The following is a 25,885-nucleotide window of genomic DNA, read 5'->3' as shown; positions in this document are numbered from 1 at the left end:
TTTATTTATTTATTTGAGAGAGCAAGAGAGATCAGAGAGGGAGAGGGAGAAGCAGACTCCCCACTGAGCATGGAGCCTGACTTGCGGCTCCATCCCAGGTCCCTGAGATCCTGACCCCAGCCGAAGGCAGACACTTAACCAACTGAGCCATAGGCACCCCTAACAGGGATTTTTTAAAGTAAGCTTTACATAGAACACCTTTCTATACCCAAATTGTAACTGGATGAAAGTAAAGTATCTTTTAAATCCTTGATTCAGGGCGCCTGGGTGGCTCAGTCGTTAAGCGTCTGCCTTCGGCTCAGGTCATGATCCCAGGGTCTTGGGATCGAGTCCCACATCGGGCTCCCTGCTCGGCGGGAAGCCTGCTTCTCCCTCTCCCACTCCCCCTGCTTGTGTTCCCGCTCTCGCTATCTCTCTCTGTCAAATAAATAAATAAAATCTTAAAAAAAAAAAAAAAAAAAAAAAAAAAAAAAAAAAAAAAAATAAATCCTTGATTCATTTACTGAGGGATTATTAGACAGTAAGAACTTTATTTTTGAAAGTAAAATTAGGGGCGCCTGGGTGGCTCAGTCGTTAAGCATCTGCCTTCGGCTCAGATCATGATCCCAGGGTCCTGGGATCAAGCCCCGCATCGGGCTCCCTGCTCCGCGGGAAGCCTGCTTCTCCCTCTCCCACTCCCCCTGCTTGTGTTCCCTCTCTCGCTGTCTATCTCTCTGTCAAATAAATAAATAAAATCTTTAAAAAAAAAGGAAAATTAAATTTGAGAAATGCCTTTGAAATGTATAAAAATTACAAGATTATTTTTTCTTCCAGATTTTGTATCAGATTGTACCATCTCATAAACTGATGTTAGAATTCCATAGGTTACTGAGGAAATCAGGTAAATAGTTTTTGTTTTGTATCTCTTTGTGCAGACAAGCTATAGACTAGCAAACTATGGCCAATGGCCAAGTCCACTCCTCCCCTGTTTTTATAAATCAAGTTCTCTTGGAGCATTTTTGTGTTGTCTGTGGCTTTTGCGCTACAACAGCAGAGTTGTGTAGTTGTGACAAAGACCATATGGCTCACAAAGCTTAACTATTTACTATGTGTCCCTTCATAGGAAAAGTTTGCTGACCTCTGCTATAGAATATTAGGTAGTAGCACAAGCGAAATGGCTTCAATTTGTATAATTCACCTCGTTTTAATCTCTATTGCATTTCAGCTCGGTATAGAAAAGAACATAGTTCTTCATAGAAGGAAGTCAGCTTAAGTCCAGTAGGTACTAGGGCTGCGTCAGTCCTCTCATGTTAGAAGAGAGAGCAGGTTCTTTAAATAATGTCCTGTCTCAGTAGAATGTAGCCCATTTAGAAATCAGACCCACCGAAGGCAGACGGGTAATGACTGAGCCACTTCGGCTCAGGTCGTGATCCTGGGGTCCTGGGATCGAGCCCCGCATCAGGCTCCCTGCTCAGCGGGAAGCCTGCTTCTCCCTCTGCCACTCCCTCTTCTTGTGTTCCCTTTCTCGCTGTGTCTCTCTCTGTCAAATAAATAAATAAAATCTTAAAAAAAAAAAAAAGAAAGAAATCAGACCCACCACTCTGACTTCATTAGCCAGGACAGATTTATCACAGGAGAGTATAAGCATAATGAGTTATTTTCAACTGTTAACCAAACTAGAAGGCTTACAACTCAGTAGTATTTTATCAATAGAATATATATATTTTTAGCCTTGTGTACTTCAGTACTTTGTGTAAGCTCTAATTGTTGTGCCCATTGCAGAAAAAGAAGACCACCATAAACTGGGGTTGGAGGTATTATTTGGAGTCTTAGATTTTGCTGGATGCACTAAAAATATAACTGCTTGGAAATATTTGGGAAAATATCTGAGACAGACTTTAGTGGGGTAAGTAAAAGACACAGTGTTTATTACTGGATCAGCATCAGTAAAATTTCCCAGTATTTTAGCTGATATCTCTCAGTGTTTAAACAAAGTTCTTTGCTTATGTTTTTTTTTTTTTTTTTTTTTTTTTTGATTTCTTGAACTGTGTCTTCAGCTATTCTGAGTACATCAGAAGCAAGAAAATACAGTCCCAAGTAAAACATGCAAAAATTCTATTAAGATTTTTTATGCTGTCAGAATAAGTACTGTGCCTTACCACTGCAGTATTCGGGAAGTTGTACATTTTCAAGTTGGAAATAATGGCATTCCCACTCTTCACTAGACTCTTTGTAGAGCTCTTGATAATCTGTGTGTCATCATCTTGTAAGATCACATAGGAAGCAGCTTTTCTTCCAGCTGTTTTTCAGTAATTTTCAGTGGGGCTTTGAGGGCCTCATAAGATCATCATAGCAAATATTTGTTAAGTCCGTTGTGAGCTGGATATCTGAAATTATACCTGTGATCATGATATCGTTAGTGCCACATTTCGAGTGACAGCAGGAGTGGTCCTGGTCATTTTTACTTTGTGAGAGGAAGGGATTAACTTTGTGACAAAGTTAAGTTTCATTTATTTATCCTATCCATCTTAATTGGTTAGAAGCTTCATCATTGATGGGAACTTGTGTCAGGCTTCAGATCTGACTTGACCTTGGAGATGGAAGAGGGCTGATTATAAAATGGTTTTGGTGTGATAACTATAAACTACTTTCCACATCTACAGCAGCATATAAACCCCAACTAACTGCAAGATTCATGAAGGCAGAGCAATGTGCTATTCAGTTTTTTAAACCTCTAGAAGTTCTGCCACAGGGACACATGGATGCTAATAAGTATTTGCTCAATTAAATTATTGACAAACACTTAGCATTGTCTGGGTTCAACTGTCAAACCTGTGTGTTCACGTATTTGTATAATAATGGCATCTTAATTTGAGTAGTAATTCTTTGTAGCATATGAAGTAAGGTTTTAAAGTAATTTTTAAGTGATAATCATCATAGCTGACATTTATTGAACTTTTACTAAGTACCAGACAACATGCAAAGAGCTTTATATGAGACCACTATACTCCTGGGCCTGTTTAATCTAATAACGATGCTGTGAGATGGGGACTGTTAATAGCTTCACAGAGATTGAGGCTCAGAGAGGTTAAGGAACTTGCCCAGGATCACATAGATAATAAATGGAAGATCTGAGATTCAGATCCAGGATTTTGAGTTCAGGGTGTGTGCTGTTAACTGCTGTGTGTACCGAACTGGCTGTTTAATGAAATGGAAAGCAGAAATCAAAGAACCAAAAAGGATTTGCTTTCATGCATGTGCTATACCATGGATGGTCACACTCAGAAATTAGAACATCTTCCTTGTCATCTTGCCACAGACTTTTTTTTTCCCGACTGGGAAAATAACTATTTGGCGGGGGGGGGGGGGGTGTGGACAGATGTCTCAGAATTTCTGGGATTGCTTCTTGGTGCCAGTGGCCTTTGTGACTTGGAGCATGTTGAAGCACAGTCTTGCTCGAGGACTGGTACTTGCCCACTGTGACCATGTCACCGATCTGGACATCCCTGAAGCAGGGGGGACAGGTGCACGGACATGTTCTTGTGGCGTTTCTTGAAGCAGTTGTACTTTTGGATGTAGTGGAGGTAGTCTCAGCAGATGACAGTGGTCCTGTGCAACTTCATCTTGGTTGGTCACCACACTAGACAGAATCTGCCCGCGGATGGAGACGTTACCAGTAAAGGGGCATTTCTTATCAGTATAGGTGCCCTCAGTCGCCTCCTTGGGCATCTTGAAGCCCAGACCGATGTTTTTTTAGTATTGCAGGAGCTTCTCCTTGCCTGTTCCTCCAAGCAGGACCCTCTTCTCATTTTGAGAGATGGTTGGCTGCTTTGGTAGACAGCCTCAGTCTGAATGTCCGCCATCTTCCCGGCTGCCTGAAAAGGGACTCCACAGACTCTTCTTCAGTTCAAATTCTGGCAGTATAGGTCCACCTCCATCACTGACCTTCCCTTTTGACATTTTTCTTTTCTAGGAATCACCTTGCCTGGGTTCAAGAAGAGTGGAACTCCAGGAGAAACTGGTGGCCAAGCTTTCACTTCAGCTCCTTTTGGGCAAAAAGCGATTGGAAAGAGGATAAAGCATTGGCTTGTGAGAAAGCTTTGGTAGCTGGAATATTGTTAGGAAAAGGTACAAGGTTTTATTTTCTTCTTATCTAGACAGCTTTTGGATGATTTTGAAATTACAAAGGGTGACCATTCATTCATGCCACAGCTTACTGGGTAATTGCCCAAGGACATCAGAGGCTGGAGAAATAACTGGCAGATGGGAAAGTGAATGTTGAGTTGGGGCCGGGTGATCTGCTTGTTGGGGCTGTCCGGGGACTAGAAGCAGCGATTCCATCTTGTTGATTGTGGTGGTTGGTTTTTATGCTGTAACTTGAGTATCTTTAGGGGCCAATTAACATGGAGGATGCAGACTGTTTTCACAGCAACTGTATGGAAAGTTTACTGATACCGTCTACCTTGCAGTATTAGAAAGAAAAAATAAATAAAAATAATAAAAAAAAGAGAAAAATATTCTTCGCTGACCTCATTGTTGTATAATTGCTATTATATTTACCTATCTGTTGCTATAAGGATGAAACATTTCTCCCCTATACCTCCTATAACTTATTTAAAAATCCTCTTAAAAGAAAGGGAAATTGATCTTTTCTCGGTGGACTATCTTGGCTGTGAAAACTCTCTGCTTTGTGCCACCGCCGCTGGGTCTGTTCAGAGATGAAGCGAACATAAGCTGTTGCTAGAGAATTCAGAGTATCCTAAAGAGCTTCTTCAGCTTGGTTTTAGATATGGTTGATACTGTTTTGGAATTAGTATTCTCAGTGACTGATTCAGATGGTTACTAAGGTTAATAAAATGCCAGTTTCTCAGAGGAAGGGGACAAATAAATATGAAAGCAATTGTAAGATTTCTCAACACACGTCAAGGAACAGAAGTGTGCTTCAGACTGTGATTTTCTACTGCTTATGAGCATAGAGGCATCTAGTACACACTAAAGGTGTCTGTGTTTGAGCAAAGTCTGAAAACCTGGGCTGATTTTCCAATTTTGTCACCTTTCCCTGTCACTTAGGTCCAGCAGTTAACCTTTGGGAGACTTCTATGTGAGTGGGCTTTGTTAACACCTGTCTGTGTTGCTTACAGGATGGTTGTAAGCATCGAGTGAGCATCACATTGAAGTGCTTTATACATTCAGAAGTACTCTATGAATATTAGGCATAATCATGCCTGAAAAGCGTTCCATCTCTTCTTTCGGGCCTTAGTGTCGGGGTTCAGTCAATCTGTTCAGGAGTCGAACTGGGTTTGGTCCGTGCTCGGGTGACCCTCATTATATCACAGGATTCAATTCTGGTCTGCCTTTGCTTCATGCTTAGAGTAGGGTATGGTAGCTGCCCTTCTTCCCCTGCTCTGCTAAGGCAAGCCAGGCCCTTTCCCCTCGTGACTCCACGTCCGGTGGCTCATGAGGAGGTGGGAGCTTGTAGTTTATTTGGCTTTTTCTCTGTGTTAGGGTGGAAGCAAAATTCTCCATCTTTCTGTATTCTAGATAGAAGCAGAGGTCTGTGTACAAAGTATTTTGGTTTTGCTAAAGTGGTAGGTGTGTTTAGAAGTACAGGTTATTACATTAACACCACAGACACTGCTTCCCAGCGAATAAAATATTAGTAATTCTGCCATACTGTTCTCAGGGATAATAAAATGGTTCCTGTAGGTACAATATATATCCTAGCAGTTTCCTAGAGAAGATGGATGGATAGGTACGTGCTGAGACTATAATGAAGTTAGTTTTTCTTAGGTGATTGATGGTCTTGCTCATTTATCAAATATAAAAAAAAAATCTCTTGTAATGTCCAGGTTAAACATTTTTTTTTTACAGAAATTTGATTCATGTCTGAAATACTTAACCAGTGATCTGCTTAGCATTGTAAGACTATGAAAAGCAGGTAGAAGGAACTTCTCAGAGCTGCACAGTCACCATCTGGCTGCTCGCTAGGTGCTGGAATGACTAGCTAAGTTCTGATCTCTTCTGACCTGTAGTTGTTTATTCTAATCCTCACCTCGGAGTTTTCTTACAGAGAACTTTCTTATTGTTACAGGTGCCTCTTGGGCTGTTTTACAAGCTAACATTGAAAGGGAAGCTGTAATTTACTTTTGGAGAAGGCACATTTAAGATATGAATATGTGTATAATACACGTATCACCTTAACTAGAGCTTGGAAGGCAGGGTGAGAAACCAGTTGAAGTACGTGCTCTGATTATGACGGATCAGAGATGTTTTCGTGTGTAGGAAGCGTACATTTCATTGGTAACGGCCCTTAGAATGTGTTCACACTGGTATACATCATACAGACCCCCCCATTTCATAATCACTAGTACGTCAGAGCTGAGGCAAAACTTTAAAAATTTAGAAATATACTTGAAGAATTGATAAGTATTAAAACTCTTTGTTTTGTTTTTTCAGGTTGCAGATATTTTCGGTTTATCTCCAAACAAGATGATCAAGTCTTAAGGAAAAAAATTAAGCGGATAAAGAAGTCAGTGAAAAAACACAGTATTGTAAATCCAGGACTCTGATATTGAATATCAGTTATATCAGATGAGGATGAGTAGCTGCAGAATAGTAGCTCGGTGGGTAATCATTGAATGTATTATTTATTTGGTGTTTCTAGGAGGTAGTTTATATGGCTGCAAAAAAGTCATTTTTATATTTTTTTATATTTTCTTTTATTATAATTATAGCTAAAGAAACAGTCTCACTGCCTTTGTTCTTTGTAAATACATATTTTTCCTTTTTTGTACTGTGAAATACAATATTTATTACAGAATAACCTACACATAAGAAATACATTTGTTTAATCAGAGAATACAGTTGTATAGCAGTTATTGCCATTTGCAAATAATTTGCTTCTGACTGTTGTATAATAAAGCATAACTTGTAGTATTGTGAAGTGAATTTATATTCTTCTTTAAGATTCTCAATGATCCATGGTAGGTTTACCATCATAAAGAATATATTAGAGGGGCGCCTGGGTGGTTCTGTCGCTTGAGTGTCCAGCTCTTGATTTTGGCTCAGGTCATGATCTCAGGGTCATGAGATCAAGCCCCTCATCGGGCTCCGCACTCAGCAGGGGCGTCTGCTTCTCTCCCTCTGCCCCTTCTCCTGCTCCCAGGTGCTTGGAAGCATGTGCGTGCACGTTCTCTCTCTCTCTCTCTCTCAAATAAATAAATCCTTAAAAAAAAAAAGAATATATTGGTCATGAGGTCTGTTGAGGAATTTTGGAAACAGAGAAGGATTTAGGAAAGGAATCCTCTTTCTTTTTTGATATTAAGACATGTCAGTCTGGGGCTAACTGACCTGACATAGAGCTACCTTTGACTCTAGAAGACTAGTTTGGGTCAAAGAGGGTAGAGGGGTGGCCTAACTCAGAGGGCTCTAGTTTGTTGTTGTTTGCCGGGCACAGCAATCATCTAAGACATGCTTTGGAATTCCTGTGTCCCTCACCTTTCTCTTGGAACCTGGGATGTGGCAGTCGGCAGCTGGACAGTGGAAGAGAATCTGCCAGTGAAATAGTGTCCCAGCGTCACCCAGTCAGCCCAGTGGGAAAGCGTGGCGCAGAAGCCAGGAACAGCTTTCCTGGAGCAGGAGTTGGAACTTTATAATATGTTGTGGTAACTAGTAGAGCGAGTGCTTCTTCCAGACTGGCTCAGCGCTTACACCCTTATGGTTCAGGTAACTTGTTTTTGAGTTCCAGGAAGACCCACTAACTTTAGAGCACCTCCAGTATTTAGATGGCAAACCACACATTTTCCCCATGGCTTATGCTCCTACTAATTTAAAACCATCTGCAAGAGGGGCGCCTGGGTGGCTCAGTTGGTTAAGCGTCTGCCTTCGGCTCAGCTCGGGTCATGATCTCGGGGTCCAGGGATCCAACCCCTGCATCAGGCTCCCTGCGCAGGGGAGAGTCTCTGCTTCTCCTTCTCCCTCTGCCCCTCCCCCTGCTCCTGCTCTCTCTCTCTCTCTGCTCTCTCTTTCTCAAATAAATAAAATCTTTAAAAAAAAAATCTGCAAGAAAATTGGGGGACAAATTATGCTTTGTCAATAATTTGATTCAATATTTTATACTTAGTGAGATGACTATCAACAAATAACTACTCATCCTTATAATATACATATGAAACAAGTAGGTGCCCACAGACCAACGTGAACCAAGTTCAAGCTACCACATGAGTAGGGCCAGTTTTACTTCTGGGAGTTGGTGAGTGGGTTGTGTAGGAATTCTGCAGAAGAGCAACACTATAGGAATGAAATCCCCAGATGACACAGACAAAATCTCAAGGCATAGGCTGGGATTGCCACGGCATCTGCTCCTTGAAACCTTTAGTCAAAAGCTGTTCAACAGGATTGATGAGTTCTCATGATCTCTGGCAAATGGAGGTGGGAATGAAAGAGAAATGAGTAGATACGGTTCTTGGTTTCCACACAAAGCTTAGTTTCCTAGAACTTTTATATCAAATGTTCATATCACATCAGGCAGTAAGAGCAGTGCGAATCAACTGTGAAATTATTTTAGGTCCACTAAAGTCAGTTTCATGAATTATTATGGCTAAAATTTATCAAGCACTTCGGGCTTTACATTTTATCTTACTGTCACCAGAATCCTAAGACTTACCCCTGTTTTACCTAGAAAAAAAGTGGGGTCTCACAGATTGACTTGCACAAGGTAGGTGTTGGCACCAGGACCTTGACCTGAGCAGTGTGGTTCCAAAGATCACACTCTGTCCTGTCTGTCCTGCCTCCCAGTTTAGTCAGTGTTTATAACCTGCAGAGCACTGAGCTAGGGAGCAAGGTGAAGAACAGAGGGGATTCATAACCCAGAGCCTATCAGCTCCGCAAAACCTGTCCTCTGTGCCAGGCTACTTGGTAGGTTCCCTCTCTGTGTCCTTCCTGGTCCCTCCCTCTACAGCCTCTTACCAAATCACTACATTGTTACATTGTCTTTGCACATCTGTCTTTCTTGATGGTATATTATTTGGGCCTAATGATCTCCTATTGTCAGCCCCTAACAATTTCTAGCTCATTAAATACTGAGTAGAACTGAATGGAAATTAGTGAAGGTTACGGAGCTGGTGTGCCTGTACCGTAGGGAGTCCCGTCTTGGGGCGCCCATGCCAAGTGTGAAGCCTCCGGAGGCTGTTCGGCTTGAACTCTGGGTTTATCGTTAGGTAGTTCTGTGACTTCTTGGGCAGGTTACTGAGCTTTCATAGTTCCTTTACCTGTAGATGAGAGACAGGAGGATTTATCTCATCGGATTGCTATGAAAAATGAAAAATACAGTGAATGCCTAGGATAATAATTAATACTTAACATATCTTAAGTAAGTGACCATCCATCATGATGGTTTTAGACACTAAATAACAGGCACTAAATAAGGATAATTTAAAGTATTGTTTTCTTGGGGCGCCTGGGTAGCTCAGTTTGGTTGAGCAACTGCCTTCGGCTCAGGTCATGATCCTGGAGTCCCGGGATTGAGTATGGCATCGGGCTTCCTGCTCAGCAGGGAGTCTGCTTCTCCCTCTGACCCTTCCCCCTCTCCTAATCTCTCTCTCTCTCAAATAAATAAAATCTTTTTTTTAAAAAGTCTTGTTTTCTCCTAGAAACCTCTGAAATACAGAAATTGTGTAATAGTTGAGTTATGCTTCCCACTAAAATACACCTATCTTTCAAGCTATGTACCATCCAGCCATCAACCATGGACTTGAGGGCTTCGCACACACTTGACATCATTCAGTCCACACAGTTCCTCCTTGCTCAGCTGCCCCAATATCTGATCTCTGGCTCATCAGCTTAGTGGGACTGCCATGCTTTGCTTGGACTGTGGCCCAATGCACTGCTCATGAGAAGTTGTCCTGAGATAGAGAGGTTAGACTATTGTAGAACTTACTTTATGAGTTCCACTTCAGTAATTCCAGTCTTGTGTTGTCTGTTGCCCACTACTTTGAAAACAGTTGTCTCATATATTTTATCTAGATTAAATAATGTATAAACTAACTAAATTAAATTAGGGCCTTTTGCCTACCAAATGATACCTTCAAGAAAATTAAATACAGTCTATTAAAAGAAGTATTTGTGGGGCACCTGGCTGGTTCAGTTGGTACAGCATGCGACTTTTGATCTCTGGGTTATCTTTAAAAAAAAAAAAAAAAGTCTTACTGAGAAAAACATAAACATATACATTCAACATATACATTAGTCATTAGAATGACTAAAATGTTTATATGTATATGTATTTGCAACACATGAACTGACAAAAGATTAAAAGAAATTCAAATCAATAAGCAGGACAAAGAACCCAGTAGAAAAAAATGGGCCAAGCACATGAACAAGTATTTCACAGAAGAGGGTAAACATGGACCATAAACACATAAGTCAGGGAAATGCAAAACAAGAGTGTAGTGGAATACCAGTTCAGACCCATTCAATTAGCAAAAATTAAGATACTGAGGTTGAAGAGGATGTGGATCCACAGGGTCTCTTGCACATAGCTGATGGGGTGTAAAATATTGCAGTCATTTTAGGAAACAGTTGCTTTACCATTTACTAAGACTATCCTTGAGTGTTTACTTGAGAAATGCTTGTACACGTAAGCCAAGAGACAATAGCACAGTTCATAATAGCAGAAAAACCAGAAAAAACCCCACAAATGCCATTGGCATGAGACTGGATAAATTGTGGTAGAGTCATGTAAAGAAAAATGAATAAGCCATAGCTTTATACACCAACATAGGTGGGTCTCAGTAACATACCGGGTAAAAGAAATGAGTCCCACTTACTACTCTATGACTACATGGAGTTCAAACTTTATTATAAAGTTCAAACTAATGACTAAAATGTTTGTAAATGCATATAGATTGTGATGAAACTACATATAAAAACACAAGAGAAGGGTAAACACAAGTGGTTACCTCTGGATGGGAGAGGCAGAGCGATAGGATGGAGGAAAAGCACAGTAAGGGATGTGAATTACTATTAATGGTCTAGTTTTTTAATTAAGTGGCAGGCTCTACATGGACTAATGTTGACAGTGTATTATGAGCCAAGGATTGCGATTTATCCCATTTTGTGCACAGGTTATTTTAAACAATGAAAAGGACCATATAATATAATTTATACGAAATGTCCAGAATAAGCAAGTCTACAGAAATGGAAGAAAGTAGATTAGAGATTGCCTAGGGCAGGGAAAGGGGCGGTAGATGGGAAGATGAGGTGGGAGTGATAGTCAAAGGGTACAGGGTTTCTTTGGGGTGATGAAAACATCCCCAATTTGGGGTGATGGTTGCACAATTCACTCTGTTGAATATACTAAAAAGCATGTAATTGTACACCGTAAACGAGTTTATTATATGGTGTGTGAATCTTATCAGTGACACTTAGCAAAAAGAAACAAAACCAAAAAATCAAGCTTTATGGAGTCAGAAAGTTCTGGATTCAACAAAGCACCTCACCGAACTGAGCCTCAGGTTTATTCTGTAAAATGGGGCGATCTGAGAAATGTTTAGCATGAGTCTTGATGTATTTTTTTCTCAATAAATGGTAATATTATTATGAACCAAAAAAAGGAAAAGAAACTAAAAAATGAACACAACTATTCTTTTTTTTTTAAAGATTTTATTTATTTTATTTGAGAGAGAGAGAGAGAGCACAAGAGGGGCGAGTGGGAGAGGGAGAGGGAGAAGCAGACTCCCCACTGAGCAGGGAGCCCGATGTGGGACTCGATCCCGGGACTCCAGGATCATGACCTGAACCGAAGGCAGTCGCTTAACTTCGCTTAACCAACTGAGCCACCCAGGTGCCCTGAACACAACCATTCTTTAATGAAAGAGTAAGTGTGGCCTTTTTGGATCTAGCTATTTATCCATGTTTATAGCACAAGGGCTTTTTCTGCTGGATTGAAATATTTCAAAAGGAAATAAGCAGACCCTTGATGGATGTGGGCTACAAATCCTATGACTAAAATCTGACTAAGTTAATTTTTAAAAAATTAATCTATTTGGGGTGCCTGGCTGGCTCAGTCGGTAGAGCATGTGACTCCCTATCTCAGGATTGTGAGTTTGAGCCCCATGTTGGGCGTGGAGTTGACTTAAGAAGAAAAAAAAAAGTTTAAAAATTAATTTGTTTGAAACTCTTCCTCCATCCAAGATTCATGCTCCCAAAAGAAACAATCAGGCACCAAATAAAAGTCCACTCCTCTTCAGTCCTACAAAGAACCTTCTCTATGCAGATAGAGATGTAGTCTTTAACTCCGTGAATAGAGGCAGATCCTGAATTTCTGTCCTGTCAGCCCCACAATGGTAGTTGCCAGTTGTCTGCTTAAATCTCCCATTATGCCGATACCAAGAATTTACATAATCTTGTCAACATGCCTGGATCTTCATTCAGTCAACATACTCTTCAGTTGGCTGGCTGCATCTGGCACACATCCTTTCTAAATGAAGATAAACAAGTAAAAGTGATTGCTGTACGTTCATGTTTTGATACATCGTGATGGAATGAACAGGATCTGGGCTATAATCCAGAACAACTAAATTTAATTTTTTAATTTTTATTTTTTTAAAGATTTTATTTATTTTAGAGAAAGAGAGAGAGTGAGAGAGCATGCAAGCAAGGGGAGGAGCAGAGGGAGAGGGACAAGCAGACTCTGTGCTCAGCGTGGAGCCTGATGTGGGGCTCGATCCCGCGACCTTAGCCGAAGTCAAGAGTTGGACGCTTAACCGACTGAGCCACCTAGGTGTCCCAGAACACCTAAATTTTATTGCCATTTTTCCCATTCACCCAAAGCATGTCCCTAAGCATTTCATGGAGCCACTCTGAGACTTAATTCACTTGTCTGTATGTTGGGAATATAGCTTACCTCGGAGAATTTTTGTGAAGATCAAATGAGATGAGAAAATACTTTATAAACTGTAATACAAATGAAGAGTTATTAATACATTCCCTAATCTCAAACACACCTGTTCATTTTCATACGGTGAGAAGGCAGATAAACTGTGAGAGTAAACCATAAACTATACGGGAAGGGACTGAGCTAGAACATTTCTTTTTCTATTTTTTCTGTTCTATTCCATGACATGATGCTAGAAGAAACACCAGACCTGAACCTCTTCAACATTATTTTTGAAAGGCACTTGCCAGGGGCACCTGGCTGGCTCAGTTGGAAGAGCATGCAACTCTTGATCTCAGGGTCGTGAGTTTGAGCCCCACGTTGGGGTAGAGCTTACAAAAAAAAAAAGGGCCCTTGCTGTATGAAATAGAGAGAGAGAGAGAGAGTGTGTGTGTGTGTGTGTGTGTGTGTGTGTGTGTCTGCTATGGGTTGAATTGTGTATCCCCAAAAAGATATGGTGAAGTCCTAAGCCCCAGTCTTTCACAATAGTGACCTTGTTTGGAAATAGGGTCTTTACAGAGATAAGTCAAAGTAAGGTCATTAGGGTGGGCCTAATCCAAAATGACCGGTGTCCTCATAAAAGGGAAAATTTGGACACAGACACGCACACGGAGAAGTCCATGTGAACACAAAGACGGAAGTTGGGGTGATGTATCCTCTGGCTGAGGAATGTACAAGTTTGCCGGTAAACAGATTCTTCCTGGCCCTGAGAGGAACCAACCCTGCTGACACCTTGAGCTCTGTCTTCCAGCCTTCAGAGTGTGAGACACCTGCTGTTTAAGCAGGGTAGTTTGTGATACTTTGTTACAGCAGCCCTAGCAAACTAATACAATATTTTTTAAAATGCTCTGTTAGCAAACTAATACAATATATATATATTTTTTAAGATTTTATTTATTTGACAGAGAGAGACACAGCGAGAGAGGGAACACAAGCAGGGGGAGTGGAAGAGGGAGAAGCAGGCTTCCCACTGAGCAGGGAGCCCGGTGCGGGGCTCAATCCCAGGACCCTGGGATCACGACCTGAGCCGAAGGCAGGCGCTTAACGACTGAGCCACCCAGGCGCCCCTACAATATTTTTTAAAATGCTCTGTTTGCTTCAAAGGTTGGAGCTCAGGTGATTTCAGATACCCAGTCGGTCCCAGCTTGTATTCAGACTTACCTCCTAAGCTCACCTAACAGTCAAACTTGTTTCCTGGTCTTCTCTACCTCTACCTCGTCTGAACACCCTGGTCAACCCTCATGAGGATTTTCTTAGCCACCCTAGCCTGATGCCTTCTCTCCCTCCTGGGGATTCCTAGTGGCAAGTTTGTTCTTCATTGTTACCTTAATATCATCTGCCTAGTATTATTTGGACTCTTATTTTAACCTTTCTTCTCAGAGCATAAACTCCTTGGGAAAAAAAAACTCCTTTGTGCATCCGTTTTCTGTTAAACATTCCTCTTTCAGCATAATGTTTTGTGCATGATAATAGCATAATGATAAAATAGTAACTGCATAATTATTATATAATCACGTGTATTGTGTAATTACATCGAAAATATTATGTAGTCCCATCTGAAATATTGCATCTTTTTTTTTTTTTTTAAGATTTTATTTGACAGAGAGAGACACAGCGAGAGAGGGAACACAAGCAGGGGGAGTGGGAGAGGGAGAAGCAGACTTCCCGCTGAGCAGGAACCCTATGCGGCTCGATCCCAGAACCCTGGGATCATGACCTGAGCTGAAGGCAGACGCTTAACAACTGAGCCACCCAGGCGCCCCTGAAATATTGCATCTTTTAATAATCAGAAATTTATGCTGTAACTATGTCTGATGGGACCTGCTAGCTGATCTGTTCCCACTAATTTTGAAATCCCTCTGCCTAAAACAGTTAGGTCTGCTTCGAATTTACATGTCCTGGGTGGACAGGAATTAATATGTCCGAGGTTTTTGTTGTTTTTCTTTTTTTTAGCACTGTGCTATAATTTTTTTTAAAGGATCAGTTTTTTTTTTAATTTAATTTATTTATTTGAGAGAGAGAGAGGGAGCGCACGAGTGGGGGTAGGAGCAGAGGGAGAAAGGAAGACAAGCAGATTCCCCGTGGAGCTGGGAACAGGACTCGGGGGACTCGGGGCTCAATCCCACGACCCAGGAGATCATGACATGAGCTGAAACCATGAGTCGGGCGCTCAACCGACTGAGCCACCCAGGCGCCCCTGTGCTATAATTCTTTAAATACAGTCATTAAGAATTATTTTCCAAGAAGGAGGCATTCCTTTTGAACTCAGTATTTTTCGTGGCAAAGGGAAAACTGAGACATAAATGTCAAAGATCTAAAAGCAGTTTCAGGTCCCACATGGAATGAGAGAATGCACTCATTCTTACGCCTCATGGGGTCAGACTGTTACCTCCCATTTCTGAGAAGGCCATGGTGCGTGAATCTGGGGGCTGAAGTTGGTCCGCGTGTTTCTCATTCCACCCGCCCAAGGCTTCCAGAGCGATGACATTATCTAACTTTTCAGCAAACAACCCCATGGAAACAGCACAGTCACCAGTGAATCATGGTGCTGTACTATGTTTTAAAAAGCAATATTCAACTAGGGATGATATTGAACAGTACAAACGGGAAAGTAGGGATGTGTTGTCAATTATTCTTAACTACTCCCTCCTCCTGACTTTTCCCTTAGTTATAAAAATGTTGTTTGCTTGTATTTTAAGTGCCATCTGGGGCCTTCATCATCCACAGCATTGTGAGCACACACTTGACTAGACTGAGGCTTCTTGGGCCCTCTTGATGACACCCTGGAAAGGCTATTTGGGGTGGTGAGCGGGAGCCCTCCATAGAAGCCCCTCCAGGCTGAGAAGAATCTTTGATTTCATCTGCATTTCAAAGGGCACTTTTTGCCCGTAAGGAAATTTCGGGGTGGAGTAGAACCATGGAATGTACCAGAAGGAAAGTGAACTCAGGTACCTGATGCCTCTGCAGACTTGTGCCCAGGTTCATGCCTCTGTCTGGGTTTGGGGTTGCGTGAGTTTGGGACTCCATGTCCTTCATCCACTTATCCAAGAAATATATATATACATTTTTAAAATTTATTTTTTGAGAGAGAGAGAAAGAGAGGGAGCACACTTGGGGGGGGGCAGAGGGAGGGGGGAGGGGCAGAGGGAGAGGGAGAATCTCACGCAGACTCCACGCCCAGCACCAAGCCTGGCTGGATCTCACAACCCTGAGATCATGACCTGGGCCAAAATCACGAGTCGACACTTAAGCCACTGAGCCACCCAGGCGCTCCTTTTTTAAGAAATATTTATCAAAGGCCTGTTATGTGCAAGGAACCTGTATAAAGTGAAACGCATTCTTAAATGCTAATGTTGAAATATACACAAAGTGAGGAGGTGTGCCCCTAGAGCAAGTGCAGATTTGGCAAAAACAAAGACCCCTGGGGCGCCTGGGTGGCTCAGTTGGTTAAGCGACTGCCTTCGGCTCAGTCATGATCCTGGAGTCCCTGGATCGAGTCCCACATCGGGCTCCCTGCTCAGCAGAGAGTCTGCTTCTCCCTCTGACCCTAACCCCTCTCATGTGCTCTCTCTTTCTCTCTCTCTCAAATAAATAAATAAAATCTTTGAAAAAAAAACAAAAAAACAAAGACCCCAGATGTTCGGTCAGCCCTTTGCTGACTCCTTGTTTCCACCAGGCCACACTCCCTCCTTTCTTCTTCCTCCTGCTGTGGATGCAAGATTCATGGCCTGTCTTCTCTTCCTACCACTGCAAGGATAGACCTTCCAGATCACAGGGACCATACAGCGCCCCCTCCCTCCCCCTGTCTCCCCCCCCCGCCGGAGTCCCGTTGGTGCCATTCAGCACCACAGGAACGCCCGCGTCTTGCCCTTGCACACTCCAATGTCTGGGACTACGTAATACGCGGTCTTCTTTCCCGGAGACTTCTCTGCGGGGGACTCTGGGCAGCTCAGGCTTGTGAAGAAACGGTAAACAAAGTGTGAATTTCCTGCCCCCCACCCCCAGGAATTCTTGGCAGTTTTAATGAATCACAGCAGGCCTGCCATTGACACCACTGTACCTTTTCCTAAGCAGCCATGCACCCCAATAACTCAGCAGTAGGGGTCAGAACTTGCACCAGCTTCACGTTTAGACGGGATTGGAGGGGACAGGGACATCTCTCATTGTTTTCATATGAGACACTTAACTACCCAGACCGCAGAAGGGACACCGCTCAGAAACCACCTCAGGGAACTTGGTGGGGGCGGGGACAGAGGGAAGGAAGAAAACACCCTGGGGGTAGAGAGCGTGGGGTGGGGGCGGGGAGGGACCTAGTGCACAGCAGGGGAGCCAACCTGAGCAAACACAGCGGCCGGAGTCTTTCCGAGCCCAAAATGCTGAGGACATCCATTCCCGGGGGTGGTCTCAGCTGCTGGGCCCCCAGACTCCCTACCTCTTCTGGCATTTTCCACCTCTGCCTCACATTCTGGTTGGGCCAGGTGGGCTTGCTGCAGGGACACCCCCAGTGCCTGGATTACGGGCCCCCCTTCCAGCCCCCGCTGCACCTCGAGTTTTGCTCAGCCTATGAGTCCTTCGGCTGCTGTGACCAGCACAGGGACCGCCGCCTCGCTGCTCGGTACAGGGACATCATGGATTACTTTGACCTCGGGGGCCATGAGCTGTGTGGGGGCTACATTAAGGACATCCTCTGCCAGGTAGGCTTGAGCGTAACCCTGCAGGGCAGTGAGGGACCCAGCTTAGCAAAGTGCGGGGTGCTGGGCTTGGTGGCGTGGGTCCTGGGGCGGGGGGCGGGAGGGCTCCTTGGGCACCCGGCCCTTTAGAAGCTCCCCTGGCAGCTGCCTCACCTTAGAGCTCTGGTCCCTGGACGGGCACACGGAGGCGAGCGGGTGCTGCGTTTGGTTTCCACTGAGAGACCCAAAGGTCTCCCCCTGGGGTCTGCTGGTCCTTGTGCTTTCTCAGGCAGAAGGCGGAGATGGGTGTCCTCCACGGAGCTCTCAGAGCAGCGCTGTCGGGGTCCCCCTGCAGTGCACAGCTGTGGTGGTTACCGAGGGCTTGGGGGGAGTGGCGGCACCTGCTGGGGCCCATCCTCGTCTGGGTCCTTGGTGCCGGGGGAGTCTCTGTTCTGATGATGGTGGTGGCGGCGGTGGGGGGGCTCTCCCCAGCATTCTGGAGCTGGGCTGAAAGGGCTTCAAGCCGCTGGGTGGCAATGACTTACAGAGGTTCTGCTTCTCCTGGCTCTCCAAGGGCCAAAATCCACATCCCTGGCAGGCATCCCCCATCACCGACTCCGGGAAGAGATGTTCAGGGTGCAGGGGAGAGTCGCACTGGAGGAGAGCCACTGAGAGAGGCTGCCAAGGGGAGGGGTGCTCTAATGAGGTGTTGGGGCCGAGGAGGCAGGAGGTCCAGGCAGACCTGTGATCTGAGACCCTCCCGGGCATGTCAGCGCAGCTCCCTGGCTCTCGGGCTGCCGCCGTCCCTGAGCTCACTAGGCGCCCCATCTCCCCGTCTGCAGGGCACACCGCAGATCCCCACACAGCAGCCAGCCACCGGGGTGCCATCTCCCCGGGGCTGTACTCGCCTACCTCGGGCACCACCCCTCAGCTGTTAGCAGGAGAATTAACTCTGGGATAACCCCGCAGGGCAGAAGCTGCGCTCTTCTGAGCAACACTAAGACTGTGAATTTCTGAGATGCCCCCTGGTAAAAATGTCTCCACCCTCCCTCTGCCCTCCCTCCCACTTTCCCTGTTGGGAGAAGTTTCTGAAAGCCAAATGAGGCAGCTGTCCTGTTTTAGGGATTTGAGGAATCAGAATAACCTACATGAGTCTATTTATTAAAACTCTCAAGCCCCTCCTCTCTCTTTCCACACACACACGTAGTGTATTCCCAGCAGTGATTGTGCAGGAAGTTATTAGGATCCTGATTTTACTGATGAGGACTCAGGAGCTTTAAAGAACTTGTCTAAGATCAGACAGTGCCGGGGCACAAATCTAGAGGCTTAGCTCCAAGTCTTCTGCCTTTTGGATCATACCTCGCCAAGACTGAGTCCCAGCAGCACCGACCCATTTACTTCGTGGTTTTCTGACCTGGGCCAAGTGTACGTCCCATTAGAACAGAGCCCTGGTGCATCTTGCTCCCTGTCCTCGGTGCAGAGAACAGAGTCTGACACCACAGGGGAGACTCTTCCTGGGCCTTACTTTCCTTAGATAGAGAAATGATATTCTGAGATAACTGAGTCGAAGCAGCTGTGCAGACTCTAAGTTTCTGCCTAAGACTGTGCCATGATGGTTATATTTCCATGGCCCCCTCTGTTCCCTGGTAGCTCGTCCTTATTTCTGTCTCCCCGCTTCCTTCCACTCCTCCAGAGTGGACAGGCCAGTGGGTCAGACTCAGAGCAGTTCCTTTTGCTTCTTGTCAGCAGCTCTGACAGGTTTCCTGAACTGAAACTTACCACCCAAGGAGAGACACTGAATCTTCTAGAAGGACTCTTTCTTCTCCTCTTTCCAATAGCCAGGAGCTTGCTCTGCAACCTGCCATCAGGGTTGAAATAAGAGTGAACGGGGAACTCAATGAGATACCACCTCACACCAGTCAGAACGGTTAAAATTAACAAGTCAGGAAATGACAGATGTTGGCGGGGATGCGGAGAAAGGGGAACCCTCCTACACTGTTGGTGGGAATGCAGGCTGGTGCAGCCACTCTGGAAAACAGTATGGAGGTTCCTCAAAAAGTTGAAAATAGAGCTACCGTATGACCCAGCATTTGTACTACTGGGTATTTACCCCAAAGATACAAATGTAGGGATCTGAAGGGGTATGTGCACCCCGATGTTTATAGCAGCAATGTCCACAATAGCCAAACTATGGAAAGAACCTAGATGTCCATTGACAGATGAATGGATAAAGAAGATGTGGTGTATATATATATATATATATATATATATATATACACAATGGAATATTATGCAGCCATCAAAAGGAATGAGATCTTGCCATTTGCAACGACGTGGATGGAACTAGAGGGTATTATGCTGAGTGAAATAAGTCAATCAGAGAAAGATAATTATCATATGATCTCACTGATATGAGGAATTCTTAATCTCAGGAAACAAACTGAGGGTTGCTGGAGTGGGGGGTGGGGTGGGAGGGATGGGGTGACTGGGTGATAGACATTGGGGAGGGTATGTGCTGTGGTGAGCACTGTGAATTGTGTAAGACTGATGAATCACAGATCTGTATCTCTGAAACAAATAATACATTATATGTTAAAAAAAAAAAGCAGGAGGGGAAAAGTGAAGGGGGGAAATCGGAGGGGGAGACGAACCATGAGAGACGATGGACTCTGAGAAACAAACTGAGGGTTCTAGAGGGGAGGGGGGTGGGGGGATGGGTTAGTCTGGTGATGGGTATTAAAGAGGGCACGTTCTGCAAGGAGCACTGGGTGTTATACGCAAACAATGAATCATGGAACACTACATCAAAAACTAATGATGTAGTGTATGGTGACTAACATAATAAAATTTAAAAAAAAGAGTGAACGGAGAAGTCAAGCACATCTGAGAAATGCTGCTGTCCCTTTGTTAGGTGGCGGGGAACACAGGTGAACTTGGATGGTCTGGCCCCGGCGGCTGCTGGGAGAGCGGTCAGTGATCAGAAGGGGTTCTTGGGCCAGTGGGCTCTGTGCAAGGCCCCGAAGTGCACCCTTTAAACTGGCCTTTCTTACTTAACTCCCAGTTACCCGTTTTTCATTACTTTTGGGAGCTGGTTGTCTGCCCACAATATTCTGTTTTCCTCCTAAAAAAATGCTATAGTTTACGGAGCCCCGAGTAGCAGGTACTTGGCACGCAGGTCTTGTGTGTTTGTGTAAAGAGCAGTGTGGCCCCATAGCCCCAGTTCAGATTTGTGTAACTCCCAGCGTGGTGCTTTGTATATATGAAGCACTTAAATATTTTTTTTTTAAAGATTTTATTTATTTATCTGAGAGAGAGAATGGGAGAGAGAGCATGAGAGGGGGAGGGTCAGAGGGAGAAGCAGACCCCCCGCTGAGCAGGGAGCCCGATGTGGGACTTGATCCCGGGACTCCAGGATCATGACCTGAGCCGAAGGCAGTTGCTTAACCAACTGAGCCACCCAGATGCCTAGCACTTTAATATTTTTAGTAAGTAAGTGAAGAAATGACTAGATGCCTAATCTCTGGGAGTGATACATCGCATGTCCAGTTTGGTAATTTTATTTTTAATCATAAACTATTTCAAACATACAAAAAGCACAGAAAATTCAATAATTAACACCATGTATCCAATACCCAGATTTAACAAATGTGAAACTTTTGCCACTTCGCTTCAGATTTGGATAAAGAAAGAAAATCTTATAGATACAGCATTTATAATAAAGGGAAAGGTGGAGAAATTAGTACTCTTTTTTTTTTTTTAAAGATTTTATTTATTTATATGAAAGAAAGCGAGTGCATGAGTGGGGGGATGGGGGCAGGGGGAGAGGGAGAAGCAGGCTCCCCGCTGAGCAAGGAGCCCGATGTGGGGCTCGATCCCAGGACCCTGGGATCATGACCTGAGCCCAAGGCAGATGCTTAACCAACTGAGCCCCCCAGGCGCCCCGAAATTAGTACCCTTTAAAAAAAATTCGCTTATTAAAACTTTAAGTGTTAAGAACGAAGTTAAAATGCTAAAGAAGGTATAGTGAACATGAAAGATTTCTCCCCCTTTTTGCCTTCCAAGAGCGCTAACTGGCTAGAAAATTGGGGTCCCAGAAAAGAGCTTTACCAGTAGTTGGTCATAGAAACTCCAGATTCTGATTCTTTCCTAGACCATTTTTACTTCTGCGTGCTCAAAAATTGGGACCAGCCCCACTGTGGCCAGTCTGACTACCAATCAAGCTTACCTTTCTTTCCTAGGAGTGCTCGCCCTATGCAGCTCATCTCTACGATGCTGAGAACCCTCAGACGCCCCTCCGGAACCTTCCTGGCCTCTGCTCTGACTACTGCTCTGCATTCCATTCTAACTGCCACTCTGCCATCTCCCTACTGACCAATGACCGTCGCCTCCAGGGGTCACATGAAAAAGATGGCGCCAATTTCTGCCACCTCCTCAACCTTCCCGACAAGGACTATTGCTTCCCCAATGTCCTGAGGAATGACCATCTCAACCGCAACCTGGGGGTGGTGGCCGAGGACCACCAGGGCTGTCTGCAGCTCTGCCTGACCGAGGTGGCCAATGGGTTGAAGAACCCTGTCTCCATGGTCCACGCTGGGGACGGCACCCATCGCTTCTTTGTGGCTGAGCAGGTGGGGGTGGTGTGGGTCTATCTGCCTGATGGGAGTCGCCTGGAACAACCCTTTTTGGACCTCAAGAATATCGTGTTGACTACTCCCTGGGTAGGGGATGAGAGAGGCTTCTTGGGGTTGGCTTTTCATCCCAGATTCCACCGCAACCGCAAGTTCTATATTTATTATTCATGTCTGGGCAAGAAGAAGGTAGAAAAGATCCGGATTAGTGAGATGAAGGTTTCTCGGGCTGATCCCAACAAAGCTGACCCCAAATCAGAAAGGTGAGACATGCTTAACTCTGTACTGTGCTCCAGAATAATGTCAGTCCATCCTCTAAGATGATAAAGGGAAACGTTTCTGGTTTTAGAGCCACTAGCTTATAATGCTGACCAAGGAGTCATCGTTGAATAATGAGGACAGACAAGTTAGACTTTTGAGTCGGGGTTCTTCATGGGGTATAGCCATCACCTTATAGTTACCTAATCAGAGCCATGCTTGCTTGTTTTTATAGAATGTAAGCAATGCATCAAAAGGAATGAGATCTTGCCATTTGCAACGACGTGGATGGAACTGGAGGGTATTATGCTGAGCGAAATAAGTCAAACAGAGAAAGACATGTATCATATGACCTCACTGATATGAGGAATTCTTAATCTCAGGAAACAAACTGAGGGTTGCTGGAGTGGGGGGTGGGGTGGGAGGGATGGGGTGACTGGGTGATGGACACTGGGGAGGGTATGTGTTCTGGTAAGCGCTGTGAATTGTGCAAGACTGTTGAATCTCAGATCTGTACCTCTGAAACAAATAATGCAATATATGTTAAGAAAGAAAAAAAGAAGAAGAAGAATGTAGCAGGAGGGGAAGAATGAAGGGGGGGAAATCGTAGGGGGAGAAGAACCATGAGAGACAATGGACTCTGAAAAACAAACTGAGGGTTCTAGAGGGGAGGGGGGTGGGGGGATGGGTTAGCCTGGTGATGGGTATTGAGGAGGGCACGTTCTGCATGGAGCACTGGGTGTTATGCACAAACAATGAATCATAGAACACTATATCTAAAACTAATGATGTAATGTATGGGGATTAACATAACAATAAAAAAAAAAAGAATCTAGCAGGAGGGGAAGAATGAAGGGGGGGAAATCGGAGGGGGAGAAGAACCATGAGAGACGATGGACTCTGAAAAACAAACTGAGGGTTCTAGAGGGGAGGGGGGTGGGAGGATGGGTTAGCCTGGTGATGGGTATTGAGGAGGGCACGTTCTGCATGGAGCACTGGGTGTTATGCACAAACAATGAATCATGGAACACTATATCTAAAACTAATGATGTAATGTATGGGGATTAACATAACAATAAAAAATTAAAAAAAAAAAAAGAATGTAAGCAATGGCCAGCAGCCACAAAGGTTTGAGAAATGATTATAGATAATATCAATATATTAAATATAATAATGCCCTCTCATTATTATGTGGCCATTGGATTCCAGGCCTTTGGCCTTGAACAAGGGAATCATCCTCACAGGAGGCTGTGACCCAAGGCCATAGAGCTGTGGATGCATGGTCTGATGAAGGACTTAATTCTGTCACTCCAAGCTCATGGTCTTTCCACTCCACCATTCTGTCTTTTTTCCTTCTTGTTCTTTCTGCCTTGTCTCTCTTTTCCCAAATAGCCAGGTTGGGGGATTGAAAAGATCATGGAGAACTAACGGATAGATTTACCCCTGCTGGTTTGCCCAAAGGAAGGGATTAAGAATTCTGGTAGAGCAGAAAGTAAGGCCCAGAAAAGAGTGATTGTTACCCTGGCTCTGTCTACAGCTCATGAAATCATGATAGGAAAGAAAAATGATCCATGAAGGAGTCATACTGGGAAATAAGGGGTGTCTTAGCACTCCAAGCTTTGTGATTCTTGGAAACTCCGAAGCCGGTCTTGACTGGCTTGGACCAGTCATCTCTGGGTGTCTGAAGAGGATGCAGTTTTAGCTTATATCAAAGCCTAATGCATGGTTTCTTTTCCTTCCAGAGTCATCTTGGAGATAGAAGAACCAGCCTCAAATCATAATGGTGGACAACTTCTTTTTGGTGTGGATGGCTACATGTACATATTCACCGGGGATGGAGGACAGGCTGGGGATCCCTTTGGCAAGTTTGGAAATGCTCAGAACAAGTAAGCAGGGTGGATCTGGGCCCCTGTCCCTTTAGGGTGAGCCCTTGGTATGTTTTTGCTGAGATGGAGTCTACGGAGGGTCAAACCCAAATCACTTACTGCAAGATGTAGCCCCCTCTGTTGAGGCAAGTGGGAGGAACATTTGGTTTTCTGTCCTATAAATTTTAGGCACAGTGTATTTTAGTAAGTAATACTATGGATGCTCAGTGTAACTCTCAGTGCTACGGAGACACGAATTCAGAGTGTTCAATGTATATTAGGGGGACATTATTTACCACACCAAGATTTTACCCATTTCAATTCAACTCAGCGATATTATTGAACACTGTGCTTCAGGCACTGTGCTTGACCCTGGAGACATGTGAGAAGGTTAGTTAATAAGCGACATGTATTGAATGCTTACTGTGTGTCAGGTATTGTTCTGAATACCTTGTGTGTCTTTAAGAATGTAATTCTATTTATTTATTTATCTGAGAGAGAGGGAGAGAGAGAGAGCACAAGCGGGAGGCGCAGAGGGAGAGAGAAACTCCAGCAGACTCTGTGCTGAGCATAGGGCCTGATGTGGGGCTCGATCTCACTATCTGAGCTTAAACCAAGAGTTGGACACTTAACTGACTGGGCCACCCAGGTACCCTAACATCGCACAAGGGCAGGAATTTTTATCCATTTGTTACTTGATGTATCCCTAACACCTCGAATAGTGCCTGGCATGGGAGTCACTTCAGAAATACTTATGGAATGGACGACTCCTATGAAGTGTAGGTATTATGATAGTTATTTCACCGATGGGAAAATAGAGGCAGAGAAGTAAAGTAACTTGTCTAAGGCCATACAGCAAGTAAGTGGCAGAACCAAAATTCAAACTTGGAGCAAGCTGGTGCAAGAGCTCAGTGAGGGCTGACCTAGATAAAAGTCACATGATCCTTCCGCCCTTTGTACCAGCAAGCACTTGAATGCCATTATCCCTGGTATTAAAATATTGAAGTTATAATAATCAAGAGCTAACAGGGGTGCCTGGGTGGCTCAGTAGGTTAAGTGGCCGACTCTTGATTTTGGCTCAGGTGGGGAGTCTGCTTGCCTCTCTCCCTCTGCCCCTTCCTCCACTCTCTCTCTCTCAAATAAATAAGTCTTTTTTTTTTTTTAAAGATTTTATTTATTTATTTGAGAGAGAGAGAGTGTGTGAGAGAGATCACGAGCAGGGGGGGAAAGGGTAGAGGGAGAAGCAGACCCCCCCCGCCGAGCAAGGAGCCCAATGTGGGACTCGATCCCAGGACCCTGGGATTATGACCTGAGCCGAAGGCAGACGCTTAACCAACTGAGCCACCCAGGGGCCCATAAATAAATAAATCTTTAAAAAAAATAATCAAGAGCTAACATTTGTCAAATGCCTACTGTTGTGAATTGCTTCAAGGGCTACACGGAAGGTAACTCACTTAACCCTTACAACCACAACCACACTTCGAGGTAATGTTTCTCTCTCCTGCTTTACAAATGAGGAAACTGAGGCCCAGAGGCCACAGTCACTGGCAG

The 25,885-nt window shown here is 44.3% G+C and overlaps 2 protein-coding genes, 1 long non-coding RNA gene and 1 pseudogene across 6 annotated transcripts in view; 2 read left to right on the top strand and 2 right to left on the bottom strand.

Annotated features, from left to right (window-relative positions):
• Nucleotides 1-6,922, top strand: part of TAF1A (TATA-box binding protein associated factor, RNA polymerase I subunit A) — a 37,233-nt gene extending 30,311 nt beyond the window's left edge. For all 3 annotated transcript variants that reach the window (XM_036097622.2, XM_078078390.1, XM_036097621.2), the window contains 4 exons: nucleotides 814-880; nucleotides 1,762-1,885; nucleotides 3,953-4,107; nucleotides 6,436-6,922. In XM_036097622.2, coding sequence (XP_035953515.2) covers nucleotides 814-880; nucleotides 1,762-1,885; nucleotides 3,953-4,107; nucleotides 6,436-6,548 — 459 coding nt within the window. In that variant the 3' untranslated portion in view covers nucleotides 6,549-6,922. The remainder of the gene's footprint in view (nucleotides 1-813; nucleotides 881-1,761; nucleotides 1,886-3,952; nucleotides 4,108-6,435) is intronic.
• On the bottom strand, nucleotides 3,364-3,844 carry LOC118539229 (small ribosomal subunit protein uS17 pseudogene; annotated as a pseudogene).
• A 4,733-nt stretch (nucleotides 6,923-11,655) lies between the features above and the next one.
• LOC144382629 (uncharacterized) lies at nucleotides 11,656-18,535 on the bottom strand. Its single transcript, XR_013449971.1, has 3 exons — nucleotides 17,758-18,535; nucleotides 12,884-12,933; nucleotides 11,656-12,457 (listed from the first exon to the last, which is right to left on the bottom strand). It is a non-coding gene; the product is annotated as an uncharacterized LOC144382629 (long non-coding RNA).
• Nucleotides 17,242-25,885, top strand: part of HHIPL2 (HHIP like 2) — a 27,023-nt gene continuing 18,379 nt past the window's right edge. For both annotated transcript variants that reach the window (XM_078078389.1, XM_036097630.2), the window contains exons 1-3: nucleotides 17,242-17,607; nucleotides 21,822-22,474; nucleotides 24,212-24,355. In XM_078078389.1, coding sequence (XP_077934515.1) covers nucleotides 17,287-17,607; nucleotides 21,822-22,474; nucleotides 24,212-24,355 — 1,118 coding nt within the window. In that variant the 5' untranslated portion in view covers nucleotides 17,242-17,286. The remainder of the gene's footprint in view (nucleotides 17,608-21,821; nucleotides 22,475-24,211; nucleotides 24,356-25,885) is intronic.

The sequence above is a fragment of the Halichoerus grypus genome, chromosome 7, assembly GCF_964656455.1.
Source record: "Halichoerus grypus chromosome 7, mHalGry1.hap1.1, whole genome shotgun sequence".
Lineage (NCBI taxonomy): Eukaryota > Metazoa > Chordata > Mammalia > Carnivora > Phocidae > Halichoerus > Halichoerus grypus.
Note: the sequence above shows the minus strand (reverse complement) of the source record. Positions and strands in the feature narration are given on the sequence as shown.